Source organism: Penicillium angulare (genome assembly GCF_028827245.1).
Source record: "Penicillium angulare strain IBT 27051 chromosome Unknown utg000008l_segment0_segment0, whole genome shotgun sequence".
NCBI lineage: Eukaryota > Fungi > Ascomycota > Eurotiomycetes > Eurotiales > Aspergillaceae > Penicillium > Penicillium angulare.
This window is the reverse complement of record NW_026623167.1, coordinates 1,117,477-1,133,818: the sequence shown is the minus strand read 5'-3', so window position 1 is coordinate 1,133,818 and position 16,342 is coordinate 1,117,477. Positions and strand designations below refer to the sequence as shown.

The following is a 16,342-nucleotide window of genomic DNA, read 5'->3' as shown; positions in this document are numbered from 1 at the left end:
TCGGCACGGGATGATACATGACTAGGTCAGCCTAGAAGTATGGATTTTGTGTACGGGTGGATAGAGTGATGATCAAGATGAAACATGATGTTTGGTACCCGGTTGAGGTACATCACGAGAAGCGAGATGCAATTATTCTTAATGGACATGGCGACATACACGATAGCTAATGGGAAATTTAATAAAAATGAGTTCAACCCTCAATCTACGAGTAATCACTGATTTTTTAGAGGCTCAAATTTGAGTCTCATCATAAATCTAAGGTTGAAAGCACTATGAATCTGGGTAAACACACGCGGGTATCAATGAACATCATGATGAGTTGACCAGACTACTCATGCCAAAATAAACCAGGAGAACGCAATTCTATGACATTGGCACTTATAACCTAAGAATCTGGCATGTCACCATCATGATCCTTTCATCGGAGTAACCCATCAACCGAAATAACTCAACGATAAGATCGAAGATAAAAGTACAAGTACACAATGCTGGCTTAACAAAACTACATAGAAAGAAATACCAATCTCACCCCAGACTCTGCCCAATGAGACAGAACATAAAAAGAACTCGAAAGCAATGATTCGAACGTTACGATGCGAACCCAAACCGCAAAGGCTAAATATACATCTCAAATTGTAAAAAAAAACATAACAATGCAAGAAGGAAGGCCTTCGTCTAAGAAAGAAACACAAAAACAAGAAAAACAAGACATAACGACATCAAACCGCACCAGGTCCTTTATGATTAGACTGATCAAGCAGTAACGTAGGCTTAATATAATCTTCATCAATCTGTCGGAACCAAGCCGCGTGATCCCCACTCGCACCACCAGAGAACATACCCCTCAGCGCTTCTCTAGCACTAAGACCAGGCTGTTCCCTTCTAGCAGGGGAGACGCTCGCAGACACCGCAGCTGGTGTAGGAGTATGCGGAGCAGGTGGTGGATTCGAAGGCGACCTCCGCAAACGAGAACTACTACTTGCAGCAGGTGGAAGGTCGTCATCATCCGAGCCATCGAGATCGAGATCAAAGTCGTCAGGGTGGGCGACTTGGTTCGCAGATTTGCCCGAGGGCGGGATACCGAACTCATCGTCGCTTGCTCCGCCTCCGCCGTTGAGAAGGGTAGCTGTTGACGAGCGATCGCGTCTTGTCTGGGTATCTTGTGCGGTGTAGGCAGCTGAGTACATTCTTGTGTGTCCGTGTGGTGGGCTTGGGCGTCGGCTATTACCGGTTGAGTAGCTATCTGCTCTTTCGCCGGGACCGGCGCGCTGAGGATGTTCCATTCCGTCTAGAGGGATGGTAGAGTCTGCGCGACGGGGTGTATATCCGAAGGCAGAGTCAGAGCGTTTATAAAATGTGCCTTGGTGGGCGACTTCGATATCGAATTCGTCGTCTGAGTCAATTTCCTCAACGACGCCGGTTCGAATTCCCATGATCTCTAGCATGCGTGCTGTCGTGCCGCCGAAAATGATCACGGTTAATACGACCACGACGAGAACTGTGGCTCGAAGTGCTGGGGCGTTGACACCTGTTAAACCGGCTGCTAGCGCGACGCCGACGGCACCTCGCAGGCCGGCCCAAAATAGCATAGCCTGGTATGCGTAGGGTAGTTCATCGGCAACTTCCACGCCGCGGCGACGAGCTCGATACCGAATGAACCAGTTGATAGCTTTAGAAAGAGGGAACACGGCAAGGTAACGAGCGAGACAGATTCCGAATACAGCCACAAGGATGAAAAGCGGGTTGAACTGCAAGTTTGACTCGACAAATAGATCTAAGCCCAAGTAAATGAAAATAAAATTCTCCGACAACTGCGCCATAACCTGGAACAGGTACTTCGTAGTCAACTGCGTTCGGCGAGACATATTGTAATAAGCGTAATGCTTCAGAGTGATTCCACAGAAAAGCAGAGACACGATTCCTATGCAAAATTAGCTCAGCCCAGTAGCAAACACTCCCATTCCCCAGATAAACATACCAGACAAATGCACACCATTCGAAAAGAAATAGCTCGCATAAGAAATAAGAACAATAAGACAACTCTCAATCTTCGGCATCCGTCTAACAAGCGTATACTTAAGACCCAAAGCAGTCGCAATACCAACAATAATACCAACAAGCATACTACCGAAGAAAACGAGCAAAAACAATCCCACAGCCTCAAAAATATTCAAAAAGCTCAGCGACCCAGCCTCATGCTCTGCATACTTCTGCGCCGTCTCAAAAAGCACAATAGCAATGGCATCGTTTAAAATCGACTCGCCAAAGATAATCGTATACAGCTTCGGCTCAACCTTGTATAAATTGAAAATAGCAAGAATAGTGACCGGATCCGTAGCTGAGAGGGTGGCGCCGACGGAAATAGCCTCGACGAAGGAGATGTTGAGTCCGTCGAGAGGGATACGGGTCCATAGGTAGAGGACTAGACCGAGGACTATTGCGGAGATGAAGGTTCCTGCGAATGCGAAGGTGAGGATTGTGCCTATGTGGCGGAAGAAGTTTGCTTGGTGCAGCTCGTAGCCTGAGGCGAGGATGATTGGGGGTAGGAGGAGGTTGAAGAAGAATTGGTAGTCAAATGCGACGCTGTCTTGGAGGTTGGATTTGGGGGAGAGGCGAATGATTAGACCGACGAACATGCCTGAGAGGTAGAGTTAGCCACCCCATCATATAATATCATATCAATTCAAAATATCCGTGTTGTCCCTTTCTCAAAAGCGTTTCGGAGCTCGACGTACCCGCAAAGATAGATAATACCGTTTCATGAACAGCCTGGATCTTCTTCTGCTGAAGGATGTAGCTCGTAAACAAGGCAAACATCAATAGCATAATCATAATAAATAGCGCCCAGGAGCTAGTAATCTCCTTCGAGCCCGCCTCGGGTGCATCTAAACCAAAAAGTCAATCACAACCACTATTCCAATTCCAAACCAGTATCGTCGTCGTCGTCATCGTCAAATCGGCCAGAAAGGAGGGAGGTCGTACCATCGGGATCAGTATCCTCAGAAGCCCGACCTACAAGAAACAAAAGCAGATTAGCAATGTATCCCTATGGCATACCCCGAGTACCCCGATCAAAGCGGTGCGAGTATATCAACATACGCAGTAGAGCGTTCAAGGCATCGCCCATTAGTTGGTTAGCCATCGCGACTTAGGTTGTGGTTGGCGCAGTTGACACCTGGCAGTAAACTCCTGCGAGTTTGAGAGGCCAGGAGCAGGCGCGCATAATCCAGCGGATGAATTAGGGACGCAGAGATAATGGTCGTGGGAGGACGCAGCGCAATAGATTAGGTGTTTGTGTTCGGGTCGTAGCTGGCCAGCTTGAAGTTCTGAGTTAAGTTGCATCGGTCGGCGGACTGGAGGGACCGATCTGACGTTGCCGGTTTTGGGTATTTCAGAGACGGAACTATATTACATACGTAGTTGTGGGGAGCATGTGGGGAATGTAATATGAGTACTGTAAGTAATGTATTCAACCTGTACTCGGAGTACGATGTATATTACAAATGTGGGCCACTAAGATGCCGCGCAACACGCCAAGAAAAGCGGAATTACACGACATCGAACCAGTTGGACACAGTATACAAACACAAGCAACGGGTATTTCTTATTCATGATAGATTATGCAGAAACGCTCTACAGCCAAAGAAAAAGGATAAAGTACAAATAAACCGAGCCCCGAAATGAACCAATATGTCGATTTCAATTCCAGCCCCAAGCTTCCATGATGACCATGACCGCATAAAGCCCCTGACCCACAGCTCTGTACCACAAATCTGCACTGCAGGCCAAGATAAGGATCAACCCAGTCAACAAGGCTGAGAAGACAACCTCGCTTAGAGTAACTTAGTCAATGATTTAGTGCAATGTAAGGACGCAATATCTTAAATTCCTAACGTGAGCCCTCAGCTAAACGTTTGGTTAAGAAGGCAGCTACTAACGCCGCACATCCTCCAAATCGAAGAACCCAACCCACACTATCATCCCAAGGTTCTCCGCGTGGTTTCTGCGCAACCTTGAAAATGGCGCTGCAGATGAGACTGCTAAAGATCTGCGGGAAGGACACAGCGACGTTATGGAGGCCCAGGATTATTCCGGCCTGAACGAGATTCTCTTCTTCGGAGACTTTGGAGCGCCCATCTTCTAGATCCTGATCCTCGTCTTCGACTGAGACTGGCGCGTAGGAATTTGCTGTGCGGGATCCCGGGGTAGAGACCGGTGTTCTGCCGGCTGTAGCGTGTTGGCGACGTAGTCTTCGTTCAAGATCGATACGGGATACCTCCTGAGAGATCAAGGCGAAAGGAGCCCATAATGTCACAGCCCAACAAATACCAATAAATCCCACAGCGATGGAACCAACTTGATAAGACGAGATGAAAAACGTGCTAAACGTGCAGACTGCAAAGAGAATATGTGAGAGGAACCAAGTGTGTCGTAGTGTGAGGCCTGGGATCTGTAGCCGAGAAAGCCATGTGGGATTACCCCCATTGACATCCTTGATCGAGTTCACATTCGCATTTGCCTCTAGAAGCGGCTCCGACGCAGTTCCCGGCATGGCAGAGATAGACAACCTCCTAGTATGATGATGTTCATCATCTCCTTCGCCTTCTCCCTCTCCCTCCCTCTCAAGTAAAATATCCCTTTCTTCACCTGTAATCCCCTCCGAAAGATGCCCCTGATAAGTCGGCACAACAAAGACGGGAAGAATAGTATTCGCCGCAAACGAAATAACCGCATAAATAAGCAACGCAAAGGTCCCCACCCTCGTCGCATCTTCCCACGCCTTATCAATCTGCTCCTGTGGAAGATGGGGATTCTCCTCAAAAATCGGGTTCACATAAAGTTGTCCAATATATGTAGTCGAGTAGAAAAGAAACGGGAACCATCCCACCCAAGCGGCAATCTGCACTTCGCAAACCTTCGCAATCTGAGTCGGTAATGTCCGAATGGATTTGAAGGTTTTTTGAAAGAATTCAACAACACCAAGTCCAGTTGATGAGGGGGGCCCATCGAGTCTTGGATCTCTTTCTATGATGTACCAGCAGCTTATGGCGAGGGTGATGGTTAGGAGAACCGATGCAATTGCGCACAGGACTTTGAACTGGGTATTTCCTAGAAAAGAGAAATAGTGCGGTAGGTCCATGTACCCGAAGACGTAGCCGATGATGTTGCCTACGCCTGTCCATCGACTTGCCCAGGCATTTGCTAGTTCCTGTTGGTGCGTGGGACAGTTATCAACGATGAATGCTCTTATACCGGCTTGCACTGTTTATCAATTAGCCACGATAATCATCACCCCATCACCACCCCATCATTGTCACCAGCCACAGCCATTATAATCACAATGAAGATAAGGTTACATACCAGTATTAATAGCAAAATCAAGCGAAAACATCACAATCGTCGCAAAAATCATATTAACCACCTTCGTCCCATTCGAAGCCGGATCAACACCGAAAACCGATAAAAACCCACCCACAATCTCCTTCACCCACGCAAGCATCATGAGCGTAATAATAGTCGCCACACCGCCGACAATCATAAAGGGTTTTCTTTTCCCCCATGATATTCGACAATTGTCACTTCTTATACCGATGTATGGCTGGACCAGTGTTCCGGTTAGGGGACCTGCGATCCAGACAAAGGCTAGCAGAGCCTTGCTCATGCCTAGTGAGAGGAGGAATGGCTAAGGATATGGATTTGATATTAGTATAGGTTGGTTGAATGGGGTTTCTGGGTTTATGGGTAACCCAGCCCAAACACGGGGAAGAATCTGAGCATGATGTAGGTAGCGATACGTACCGATCCATTAGAGAGTTCCACGGACCAAACGACTTGCAGCCTGTAGAGTCTCTATTAGTATATATTCTCGGGTAGATGGATCAATGCGAAAGCTCAGTTCTGTTCATGGAAGCTTACCCCCCAATAGAAATAGTTAATAAAACCAAATACCACGTGCTCTTCGAGGACTCATCAACAGCTTCATTCCCAGCTTGAGCTTCAGAGCGGACCCCCGCATATTGACCTAAGTTTGAGCCTGAGTCCGATATCCCATCTTGCCTAGGCATTAAGGGCGATCGTTCGTGAACTATAGAAGATTGTAAGTTGAGATCGCCCATTAGAATAGAGGTGGGGAGCGATAAGGACGTCCGCTCCGGGTGGACAAAGCAAGACCCACTGTGCTTTAAGGTGAGGTAAAGTAACAAACAAGAGGTATAGATCTTTGTGTCACGCGTGATTAAAGGAGTAGTCGGGCCGAAACTACCTAGATTAGGTGCGTGGACTGGGGTACTTGATGTTGTGACGAATCATTTGGTGTAAGCTGGAGCTGCGGGTGTGCCAGCGGTCATGGGGACAGTGGATGCAATGCAGGATATAGCGTCGCCAGGGAGTTGGGTGGGGTCCGGTGGCTCCTGTACGGTATGCGATTGCCACGTTGAAGTGGAGGTACCTGAGGAATGACAAATGTACGGAGGTGATATTTTAGGCTACGTTGAATTATTTCATTGGGTTGAATCTGATTGAGGCTGTGTTGATCGACGCTGGTGCTGAATGTTCTTTAGCAAAGGGATCGACGTCAGCATCTGCACGTGATTCAGCACGTCTTGTGTTTTGGTTTGATGATCATTCTGAATCATGGAGCGGTGAAATTGAACTAGATACGCTGGATTTGATTCCAGAGAAGTCTATGGAGCTTTAATTATGAAAATATAGTTAATTGATGATAAAAAAATGTGCATAGATTTATAGTCAAGTCAATTCGTTAGATGTCTATAATATAACCATGCCGCACTAGCAGCTTCCTAATCCTGCTCTTCAAGAGGAGATTCCCAATGTTTCCATGAAAACGGTATACCAGATTCCCCATTTCCTTGAAATTGTACGCCACACGTTGCCAGTACCCGCCAGGCAGGTTCGTTATCCACGGGCGTCGGAGCAAGCACCGATTTAAGCGAGACAATAATACAAGGTAATCCAAACCAAAATCAAAACCAAAACCAAACTCAAAACAGAACCGGTGATCCAAACAGAGATAAATAACAAAGAAAAGAAGAAACGTGCAGGGTGCAAGTGGCAAGATATTCTGCAAGATGTGCAAGAATAGTGACAGCGACAGCGCAATGTGGACAAGAAAATTTGAATGTCATGGTGCAAGTAAAAAGCGGGACGAAAACCATTAGGCACCCGGTCCAGGACGACTAGATTGCGCCTGTAGATCCGATAAAGACAAAAAAAAACACGCCAAAGAAGAAGGGACTGCAAACTACCTAGGACATTTACATCTGCTGTTGAAGAAGCTGGGGAGCTATCATATGAGCTCCGACCATGGTGGGGACAGCAGATGGCATGCTCATTGGAGCGGGCATAGACGTCATAGCAGGCATGTTGACCATGTGAGGTGCATGGGCGTGAGCATGAGGATGGGCATGAACATGGGCATGAGCGTGAGCATGGTGAGCATGAGGATGAGCGGGCTCTAGGGCAGGGGGAGAAGAATCTTCGCCAGCGGACTCGAAATCATTTTCCTCATTCTCCAAGTCTTCCTCAGTTGCAACGGGCTGGCCGTCTTGTTGAGCCTCATGAATGCGGCGGTGTCTGAGGACAAATGTTAGTTACTAAAAAAAGAACTTGAGCTAATGCGGAAGATAGCTTACTGTGCCAGATTGTCGGATCGCGAGAAAGCTTTGCTGCAGTATGGACAGGGGTATGGACGTTCTTGTGTATGGGTTCTCACGTGCCTAAGCGCCCAAGTTAGCTCAGCGCTTAAAAACCATCACACCGATGCATTGTTTTGCAGATCGAATCCCCACAAAGGAGGGGTAGTGATTTCAAAAATAGATTGAAGCTTACCTTTTGAGATGCTCTAGACGCTTGAAAAGTCTGCCACAGGACGGAATTGGGCAGGAGTGAGATTTTTGTGGGTACGGTCCCAGCTCCATCATTGTTGCACTACGGGCCCGACGAGCGGGACCAGGAGCTGTGCGATCCGACCGGCCGGTGCTGTTTTGAACGGTCGTCTCAATGGCTGCACTAGTTGGAAGCGCTGCCAAGTCATCATGCGGGTTTGACATGGGGGCTGGTTGTGGCTCAACGCTACCGTCCAGTGGCTGGAGTGGGGTGCCATGGCGCGAAATTTCCTGCAACAAATCTTTTTGGGGCAACATCGCACTCGGATAGGTCCGAGCTAGATCGTGAGAACCGTCATCTGCTTCCAGGCCAGGAGCCACAGAGCTTGAGACCGAACGACGAAGATCACTGGGTTTGTGAGCGGCGTAGGTTGTAGGAGGAACGGATGTGCCCTGAACAGAACCATTCATCAATCCGGGGGTTCCATTTGAGGGACCCGGAGTGACAGATGGTCGTCGCCTTCGCTGTTTGTAAGTCGGTGACCCTTCAACAACAGAGTACGGGTTGTTTGAATAAGGTCGAGAGGCCGCTTGGTAGTGACCACCGGTGAAGTTCGACGGTGGGAGCTGCATCATGGGGTTGTATGGGGCCCCGTGGGAGAGATCTGGAATCGCAGTGTACAAGCCGGTATCCTCGTTGGCGATGTAAGCGGGCTCAGCGCCGAGTCCAACCGAATGCTGTGGTGGGGTGACGGGCTCAAACGACAGGCCGCGGTTGCTGTAATCTTCGTACTGCGACGACACGAAGGACGGCGCGGGGGAGTACTCGTAGAAAGTCGGCATAGAGGAGTGGCGTTGGTGGATGCGGGCGATAGGCATTCCATTGCGGTCGTACTGAATTCCGTAGTCTTGCTCACGTTTAATGAGACCCTGAACCAGGCTGTTCGAGAGGGGCATCGGGTTGCTGTACATCGACGGAGTCGCGGAGTCGTCCTGGAGAAGCGGAATTGCTGGCGGGGGGGCCATCTGGGGAGCCATCTGGGGAGGAGGCATTGCGTCAACGGTCCGAACAACGGGGGAGTTGGACTGGCCATATGATGATGTCGTACTTGCGTGGGCAGCAAACGAGGACGAGTTCGCTTGTTGTGCCTTTGTCAATTGCTCGTAGAGGGACTGCGATGAGTCGAATTCAAAGGACATGGCCGGTTCGCTCACAGCGACCGTGGTGGCTTCCTGGTTCATCTTCTCACGTTTCAAGTCACGTTCGAGGGCATCCAGGAACAAGCGATCATGAGGCACGCTGTACCAGTAGAACACCTTCTGCTTCTTCTGTGTCCGAATGCAGTTATTCTTGTACATGAAGTCGAGGAAGGCGCTCTTTGGCTCTTCTAAAGTCGCATCTGTGCCGGCCTTGAGATTTCGCAAGTCGGAGAAAATGCCCTCTTCAAACTTCTTCGAGTTCTTCACAGGGCGACCGAAGGCTTGGAATCGAAAGGCCAAGCATCGCACAATATCCGTACCAGAGATGTGAAAGAGATTGCTCCTGCGACGGAAAAAAAAAATCAGCTTGATCAGCTCTGCGCGCGTTTGTATATATGTTGACATGGTCGTCATCCGTGTTGGCTTTCCACTCACCATAGAACACAAGAAACGTAATCGCCGGTCGGAAGCAAGAAACGACGAATAAGTTGGTCGGATTGCCAGTCGACGGGGGCCGACAGAAGGAAATATTTCACTAGGTCTCGTCAACACGATATGTTCTTTTTTTCCCATCTTATCGGAAAATTTTCGGGGGTTGGCATACGGTTGTCCACTTGCTGCAAGGCGACCTGCGCATCGTGCGGAAGATTGTGCTGGGCTTCAGTTGATAACATGAAGGTCTCCGGTTTCTGTGGGGGTGCCATGGGGGCACTATGTTGAGGATACATAATTGTAGCACACCTTGTATATGGCAAATCGTCAGTGCCGACCGGGGGAAAAATGACGAGTTAGATAAAAAGAGTGGGGGCAAGGTCACAAAGGGGACCAAAGCAAGACAAGAGTGAATGATCACTTTGTATTTGCTTTGATCGCTTTGTGTAGGCTTTGTGGCATATGAAACTTCCAACGCCACTGCAGAGGTGCATGAATTCTTCTTGAATATCTTCAGGGACTCACCTCTGCTGAAGAGTGGATCACTTTGTTACGAGCAGGAAAGGGCGGTTTTCTAAGAATATCGCGATCGTAGGGATTCTAGATCCAATGCCGGATTGTTTGTTGTTTTAACGTGGTTCGTGGTTCGCGGTTGATTTGAGTTGTAGGCTTGAGTAACGCGCCAGTCGAATGAGATCGAGTCTTTGTATATTTGGATCTGAATTTGGATTGAATTTGGATTTGGATTTTGGGGGTGGGATCGAAATGAGGAACCAGCCTCAAGGAAACAAAGAGAAAGACAGAAAGAAGGAGGACAGAGATAGCACTGGACCAGCCGGTAAGACTCTGCAGATGAATTCTCGCACAGCGGGAAGAAGAAGAAACGAAAGTGGGAAGATGGTTGGAAAAGAGATGGGAGAGAGGAGGAGAGGAGGGGGAAATGAAGAAGAGAAGAAGGATGAAGGGGGGAAGAGAGAGAGAGAGAGCACAACGTCAGTTTGTACTAATAATACACCCACAATAGTAAGGGAAAAGGGAAGCGCCCAGGGACCCGGAATGACCAGTCAGAACGGGCCAGTAATAACCAGTTAGGTCCATATTCTTATATTATAGTAGACTAAAATATTAAAAATACTGAATACTGAATACTAAATGACATAACTACACCGTTCCTGGATTTGTCCTGGATTTGTCCACTTTGCCAGTTCCCACATTTCGTCTTCTTCTGCTTCGTCGTGTGGAAATGGGGCCGGATCGTCATGATTCGCTGTTGTCGACTAGTGTGATGGGGAGAAAAATAGTAAAAATAATAATATAATAATAATAATTAAATTAATTCATCGCTCAACCAGGTTTTTATTTTATTGTATTTTGCTTCCCTTTTTTGGACCCTCTTTCTGCACTTGATTCGATGCATCACCACGGGCAGGGTGACTGGTCTGCAGGTCCTGTCCGATCTTTTACTACTTTTAGTTCTGCACAAGAGTATTAGTCGACTGATGCTACGGTATCTGATTGACTCTTTTCGCAGTCTCCTAATTCTAACATTTGAACTAACTTAACTATTCTTATGTGGCATGACACCAGCTCATTCCAAGGTTCTCGAGTCCCGTCCAGTGGAGTAAAAAAAAAAAAGGATAAAAATGAAATAAAATAAAAACAGAATAGCTATAGAGCAAAACTCCGACCAACAAGAAGATAATAATCTCCTGGGCCCCGCCAAGCCCTCGTTCGCTCATCAAACTGGCGCTGAGGGACCTGAAGCACCCGCTCGCTGGTGTTTCAGGATCCCGGGCGCTTACATGCATTGTAACGGGTTCTCCTCCTTTCCCTCGTCCCACTTCTTCTCTTGATTCCCACTATTCTACCCATCCTACGACTCCTAGTCTATGGAAACTCTCCGATACCGACAAGTCCGTGCTCCATCACCTCGTACGGCTGTGGCTGGAGCTGAATGGCTATTCTCTGGGTATCCGTGCCATTCCGGACGAACAAAGTACGAGACAAAGCCCTTACTCCATAATGAAAGTACTCCGTGCTGCTAGCAGTGTACTAAAAATCCCCTAGTTGGTTCTGTCCTACTGCCGGGGTTCTCCCGTCAGAACTGTAGGTCTGTACCTGACGATGTGCCCCTGTTGCATCTTTTCTGGAGTGCATGCAGTAGTTAAAGGGGGAAACACTACCCGGCCATACAGACGGGTGGTCTGTCCCATGCAGTAACTAGTACTAGTACATTAGTCTCTTTCCTATTCAAAATCCCTGTACACTACAGGGTTAATCCAAGGTTCTCACTGGCAAATTCGTAGATGAAGATCAACACGCGACAAATTCTAGAATTCTGGAATAACGCCCCTGTCGCCCTTCCCATGGTTAACCCTCCCGAAGCTTGGCACTCGACGCCTGAATAAAAGGGAGAACAAGGTCCAGAACGTGCCTTGCCCCATCGAACCTCGGTCAAATGGTTTTTGCGATATCAAAACATCAGGGGGTTGATCTTAGTCCTAGTCTCGAGTCTCGAGTCTCGCCCAACATTTGAGTCCTCATGACAAATTACACATCCATGGATATTTTCATTCCTTCCTTCCACACAATCCTTGCACCTTGACATCCAGATCCAGATCCTGCTAAACACCTACCAGATACAGTCTACCCATCTGTGGAGAGCATCCATTAGGTATCAAATCGTGTTTCATCCTCGATCAAGATTTACGAGATGCAATCCACAACCCGTTGGGTCCACCAAAACTGGGACTCGCATTCGCAGTACCGTAGAAACAACCCTGAAATACATACTGTAGATGCTATATTCCGACTCATCGGATACAATTCCTACAATAGGGCTGGTCCCAAGTCCCATCACCAACCCCTGGAGTAAACTACGGAGTACATTGTAGATTGTGTCTTACTCTCATTCACACTTGCAAACCTTCGTCGGAAAAATGACGTCCGCGTCGCTCTGGACCTCTCCATGAAACGACGGACATGAGTCTATCGCTCCAGATTTCCACTCGGCTCGAATGCCCTCACCACCCATCCACCCGCCTCACAAACCAGATCAATGCTCCGCAGTACTACACAATAGCACTAGTACGGAGGTCGGTCTTCCTCCCCGTTTGATCGTCCAATGTGAAACGATCTAGAAGTTCAAGTCATGAGCCTTGTCCAGTTGTGGAGACTTCTTAGTGCCGAATTTCGTGGCTGGGAGAAGCATTGAATCCTGCACTGTGCCATAAAGGGATGAGGATGGATACATACTAGAGAGGGCTAAATAAGTCCGGGAGGAACTTTGTACTTTGTACGGAGGAAAGAGTAAATAGCATACCGGGTGGTCTTTGCGATCCCTGTCAACTCTACCAAGTACACTACGGAGTAAAGGAATAATCACTAATCCCTGTTTGAGCGATGATCTTCCCCTCTCCTGCAAAACATACTAATACTAACCCCAACGGCGGGAAATGCGAAGTGCCGTAATTCAAGTTTGCGACTAGAATCAGACAGACTCACAATATGTACAATGCACCTAAATAATGGGAGAAAATATTAAAAATTCGTTCAACTACTTTGGCGTCTTATTTTCTGGCCTTGAACTGAAAACTCTGTTATGAGAGGGATGAAGCTATGATCTTCCAGATCGACAATGGGGTACGGGCAACGACCGGGAACCCGAGCAATCTTTGGATTAGATTTGAATTTCGAACCCGTTTCCCTTTTCGTTAAATGTCGTTATCTTTTTATGACATTCAATCAGGAGCATCCACGCATAGAATCTCCAAGAATGCATTGCGCTGGTACCTCCGTGGAGTACGGTACGGCTAGCCCAGGAACAACAAAGTGGAGTAACGAACGTTCTAAACCGAATTCTGGAAAACCTCCGTTGCAGGTAACCTACACTCGGTGCTCCGTCCACCTCCTGAATTCTCAAATCCCATCCATGCACCTCCTCCTTAGTCCCAAAGTATATTGCACCCTACTGCCGTTCCATGGTTTTCCAAGCCCCGCTCTTTCACCTAAATTATCTATTATAGCCCTGCAAGCTGTTTATCACGAATCTTGAATCATAGACTCCACGGCCGATCAAGGTTCAGCCCATCTGTTTCTGCAGGTGTTCACTCTCCGACATCGTCTCTCAATGCAACATCTTGTCTCAGATTCACCCCAGAAAAGCTAACCGCTAAAGGTTTTTTCCCAATGCGAGTGCCACTTCTCTTCACCAAGAATCATGATCCTTGTACTCCGTATCAAGGGTGTAAGTACTGTAACCAGTATCCGACGCTGTCTCCATCGCTCGAATAGATATCCAGTTAGAAGGGCTACGGAACACGACAGAAAAATCTCGAAGGATTCACATGTTTGACTGTACGGGACCGGTGGCCGGTGAGAAGGAAATGCGAAGAGATTTTTTTTTCTTTCTATTTCTTCAGACAAGAATAGGGTTCGATCGTGAGGCATTTTCGTCATTGTGGTTCTTGCGGAGCAATCATCATCATCATCATAATCTATGTACATGGTTCAAGAACATTAGGTGATTAAACTGATTCCACGCTCTTCCTCCTCTTTTCAATCATCGCCTCCTTCATAAATGGACTTCGAGCTCGGATTTCCCTCCCATAAACAAGGAACAAGATCGGAGCCAAAGAAAGAGCCAACGAGATAAAAGCGAGTAGAGTGCTGGCCCACTGAAACCCTAGATTCGAATACATGCTCATAGCAGCCAGTGGCAAAAATGCCGAAAACGTATTCTCCCCAGTAACAATGATTCCAACCGCACTCCCAGCATACTTGGCATATGCATCGACGACATAGTCCGATATACCAGTGACAACAATAACACTTCCAGCACCCACCATAGCTAACCCGATAGCTGGTGCAATCCACGGCAAAGCGGCATAAGAAGTCCAAGCATAGACGAACATTCCACCAGAGAGACCGACAACACCCGAGATAATAGCAAGGTAAAGTCTTGCCTCTGGAATCGGCTTCCCTGGATCCTCCGTATTCCTAGCCGCAGAATTGAAGTATAACCTTCCAGAAAATAATGTTCCAACCCACCCAATACACTCCCCAATGACAATAGCACCTTGCACATACCCAGCCTGAGACGGAGACCATCCATACAACCCTGCAAAAACCTGCTCAACTGACTGTGTAAACAGGTAAAGCGTCCCAACCGTAAAAGCAGACCACATCCCGGAGAAAAACACCACCGACTCAGTGAAATACATCACAAGAGGCCTCGTCGCACTCCTCCCCACAATCCTCCAAATCGACTTCCCCTCACTATCAATCTCATGCTGCGTATAAGCCATCCTCCCCTCCCTCCGAAGAGCCTTCGCCCTCGACCCCAGAATAGCAATCCCGCGACACTCCTTAAACAACACAAAATAAAGCGGAAACAAAGCCCCATACCAAATAATCTGCAAATACCCAATCCATCTCCAAGACAGAAACTCATATATCGGCGCACCAACAACAGGCCCAATACTAGCTCCAACAAGATAAGTAACAATATAAAGACTCACAGGAATATTACGGGATCGTTCAGTATCCCATAAATTCCCAATAACAGTTGCAGCGGTATTAGCTAAAATAGCCACACAGCCACCTGCAAAGAATCTTGTCACTATTAATGTTGCGAAGTTCTGTGCTAGAGCCTGAGGAATAACGAAGCAGATGAAGATGAGCCATGATGAGAGGAATACCCATCTTACGCCGAAATCTTCCATTAGTGGTAAGATGAGAAGGGAGAAGCATCCGCCTCCGACGGCCCAGGATGAAACGGGCCAGTAAGAATTTGGGAAGGAGGCGTCTGAGATTCCGAATTCTGAGTTGATGGTTGTGTGCGCTACTGTTATTATTGTGCCGTTCATCATTGTGATGAAGGTTGCGAAACTGGCGAGTAGCGTTAAGGTCCATTTTTGGCGCAGAGACCAGTTGTATGGGTTGCCTGGATCTTCGGGGCCATCCCAGGTGACTACTTCAATGTTTGTGCCTGGGTCATGGTGATCTAGTTTATGTTAGTTGTGTCTTGTTTTCAAGTTTGGATACTGCCATTGCGTTCATACCTATTGTTTCCTCAACCTCACCGGATACATCGCCGCGAGTGAACACCATAGCGATGTTAGCAATTAACGAGCCTTTTAGACCCGATTCGATTCAGATTCCGATCCCTATCCCTATCTTTGGTCCGTCTCCGGTCCCTCGACGATATTTGTTTTCAAGTTCGCCACGGATTCCTAATCCGGTAATGAGAACTTGAATGACCTCACTTCCGTCCAATGATTCCACACTAGCAGTCGGTATATGTATGCTTGCTGAAGCACAAAGTGAACTGAACAACCTCAGACACAAGACACAGACGAAGTCCAAGATAAATGAAGAGAAGAAAACAACATGAGGGAAAAGTTTTTTCTTCTCATCTTCCCCATCACAACAGCGAACCCCATCGGCTGATTTCATGGGTGAATCCACCTTCTCTAGATAATGACCCGTTTCGGACTAGCGCGATGACCATCACGGCTCCAAGTCTGGTTCGTCGCTTGACAGCACTCACCAATCAAGACGACATAATTAGCTGGTGAATGAATTTTGCTATTGTCTTCTAACTACTTTGAGTCAGTGCCCAGGTGTTACTCAGGTGTTGCTCAGGTGTTATGTCTGTCCCTGTACCCCGCAACTCCGCATTGTGGGATGTATCTACTGTACTGTACCCTGCATGAACATGGCATTGACCAATGTCTTATGCAGAGTCGGAAGCCATTGGATTTCCGTGCTGTTCTTGCTTGATTTATGTCACTAAATCCACGAGGTGTGTTACTTATTCTAGATCATGATCCAGTTTTGCAAGCTCTTGGACCATGCCACGT

The 16,342-nt window shown here is 47.6% G+C and overlaps 4 protein-coding genes across 4 annotated transcripts; all 4 read right to left on the bottom strand.

The window, feature by feature from the left end:
* Nucleotides 1–722: 722 nt before the first annotated feature.
* N7478_011148 (bifunctional K:H/Na:H antiporter NHX1) lies at nucleotides 723–3,145 on the bottom strand (the record flags this gene model as incomplete). Its single annotated transcript, XM_056927362.1, has 5 exons — nucleotides 723–1,924; nucleotides 1,982–2,641; nucleotides 2,739–2,888; nucleotides 2,986–3,015; nucleotides 3,103–3,145. The coding sequence occupies 5 exons, from the start codon at nucleotides 3,143–3,145 to the stop codon at nucleotides 723–725; spliced, it is 2,085 nt and encodes a 694-aa protein (XP_056774410.1).
* Nucleotides 3,146–3,892: 747 nt separating this feature from the next.
* Nucleotides 3,893–6,068, bottom strand: N7478_011147 (putative sucrose transporter; the record flags this gene model as incomplete). Its single annotated transcript, XM_056927361.1, has 4 exons — nucleotides 3,893–5,265; nucleotides 5,365–5,686; nucleotides 5,803–5,842; nucleotides 5,953–6,068. 4 exons carry the CDS (start codon nucleotides 6,066–6,068, stop codon nucleotides 3,893–3,895), a joined length of 1,851 nt encoding a protein of 616 aa, XP_056774409.1.
* A 1,209-nt stretch (nucleotides 6,069–7,277) lies between these two features.
* Nucleotides 7,278–9,751, bottom strand: steA (sexual development transcription factor SteA; the record flags this gene model as incomplete). Its single annotated transcript, XM_056927360.1, has 5 exons — nucleotides 7,278–7,596; nucleotides 7,656–7,739; nucleotides 7,852–9,390; nucleotides 9,483–9,582; nucleotides 9,652–9,751. 5 exons carry the CDS (start codon nucleotides 9,749–9,751, stop codon nucleotides 7,278–7,280), a joined length of 2,142 nt encoding a protein of 713 aa, XP_056774408.1.
* A 4,254-nt stretch (nucleotides 9,752–14,005) lies between these two features.
* Nucleotides 14,006–15,590, bottom strand: N7478_011145 (uncharacterized protein; the record flags this gene model as incomplete). The annotated part of the gene is made up of 2 exons (XM_056927359.1): nucleotides 14,006–15,483; nucleotides 15,542–15,590. 2 exons carry the CDS (start codon nucleotides 15,588–15,590, stop codon nucleotides 14,006–14,008), a joined length of 1,527 nt encoding a protein of 508 aa, XP_056774407.1.
* Between the last annotated feature and the right edge of the window lie 752 nt (nucleotides 15,591–16,342).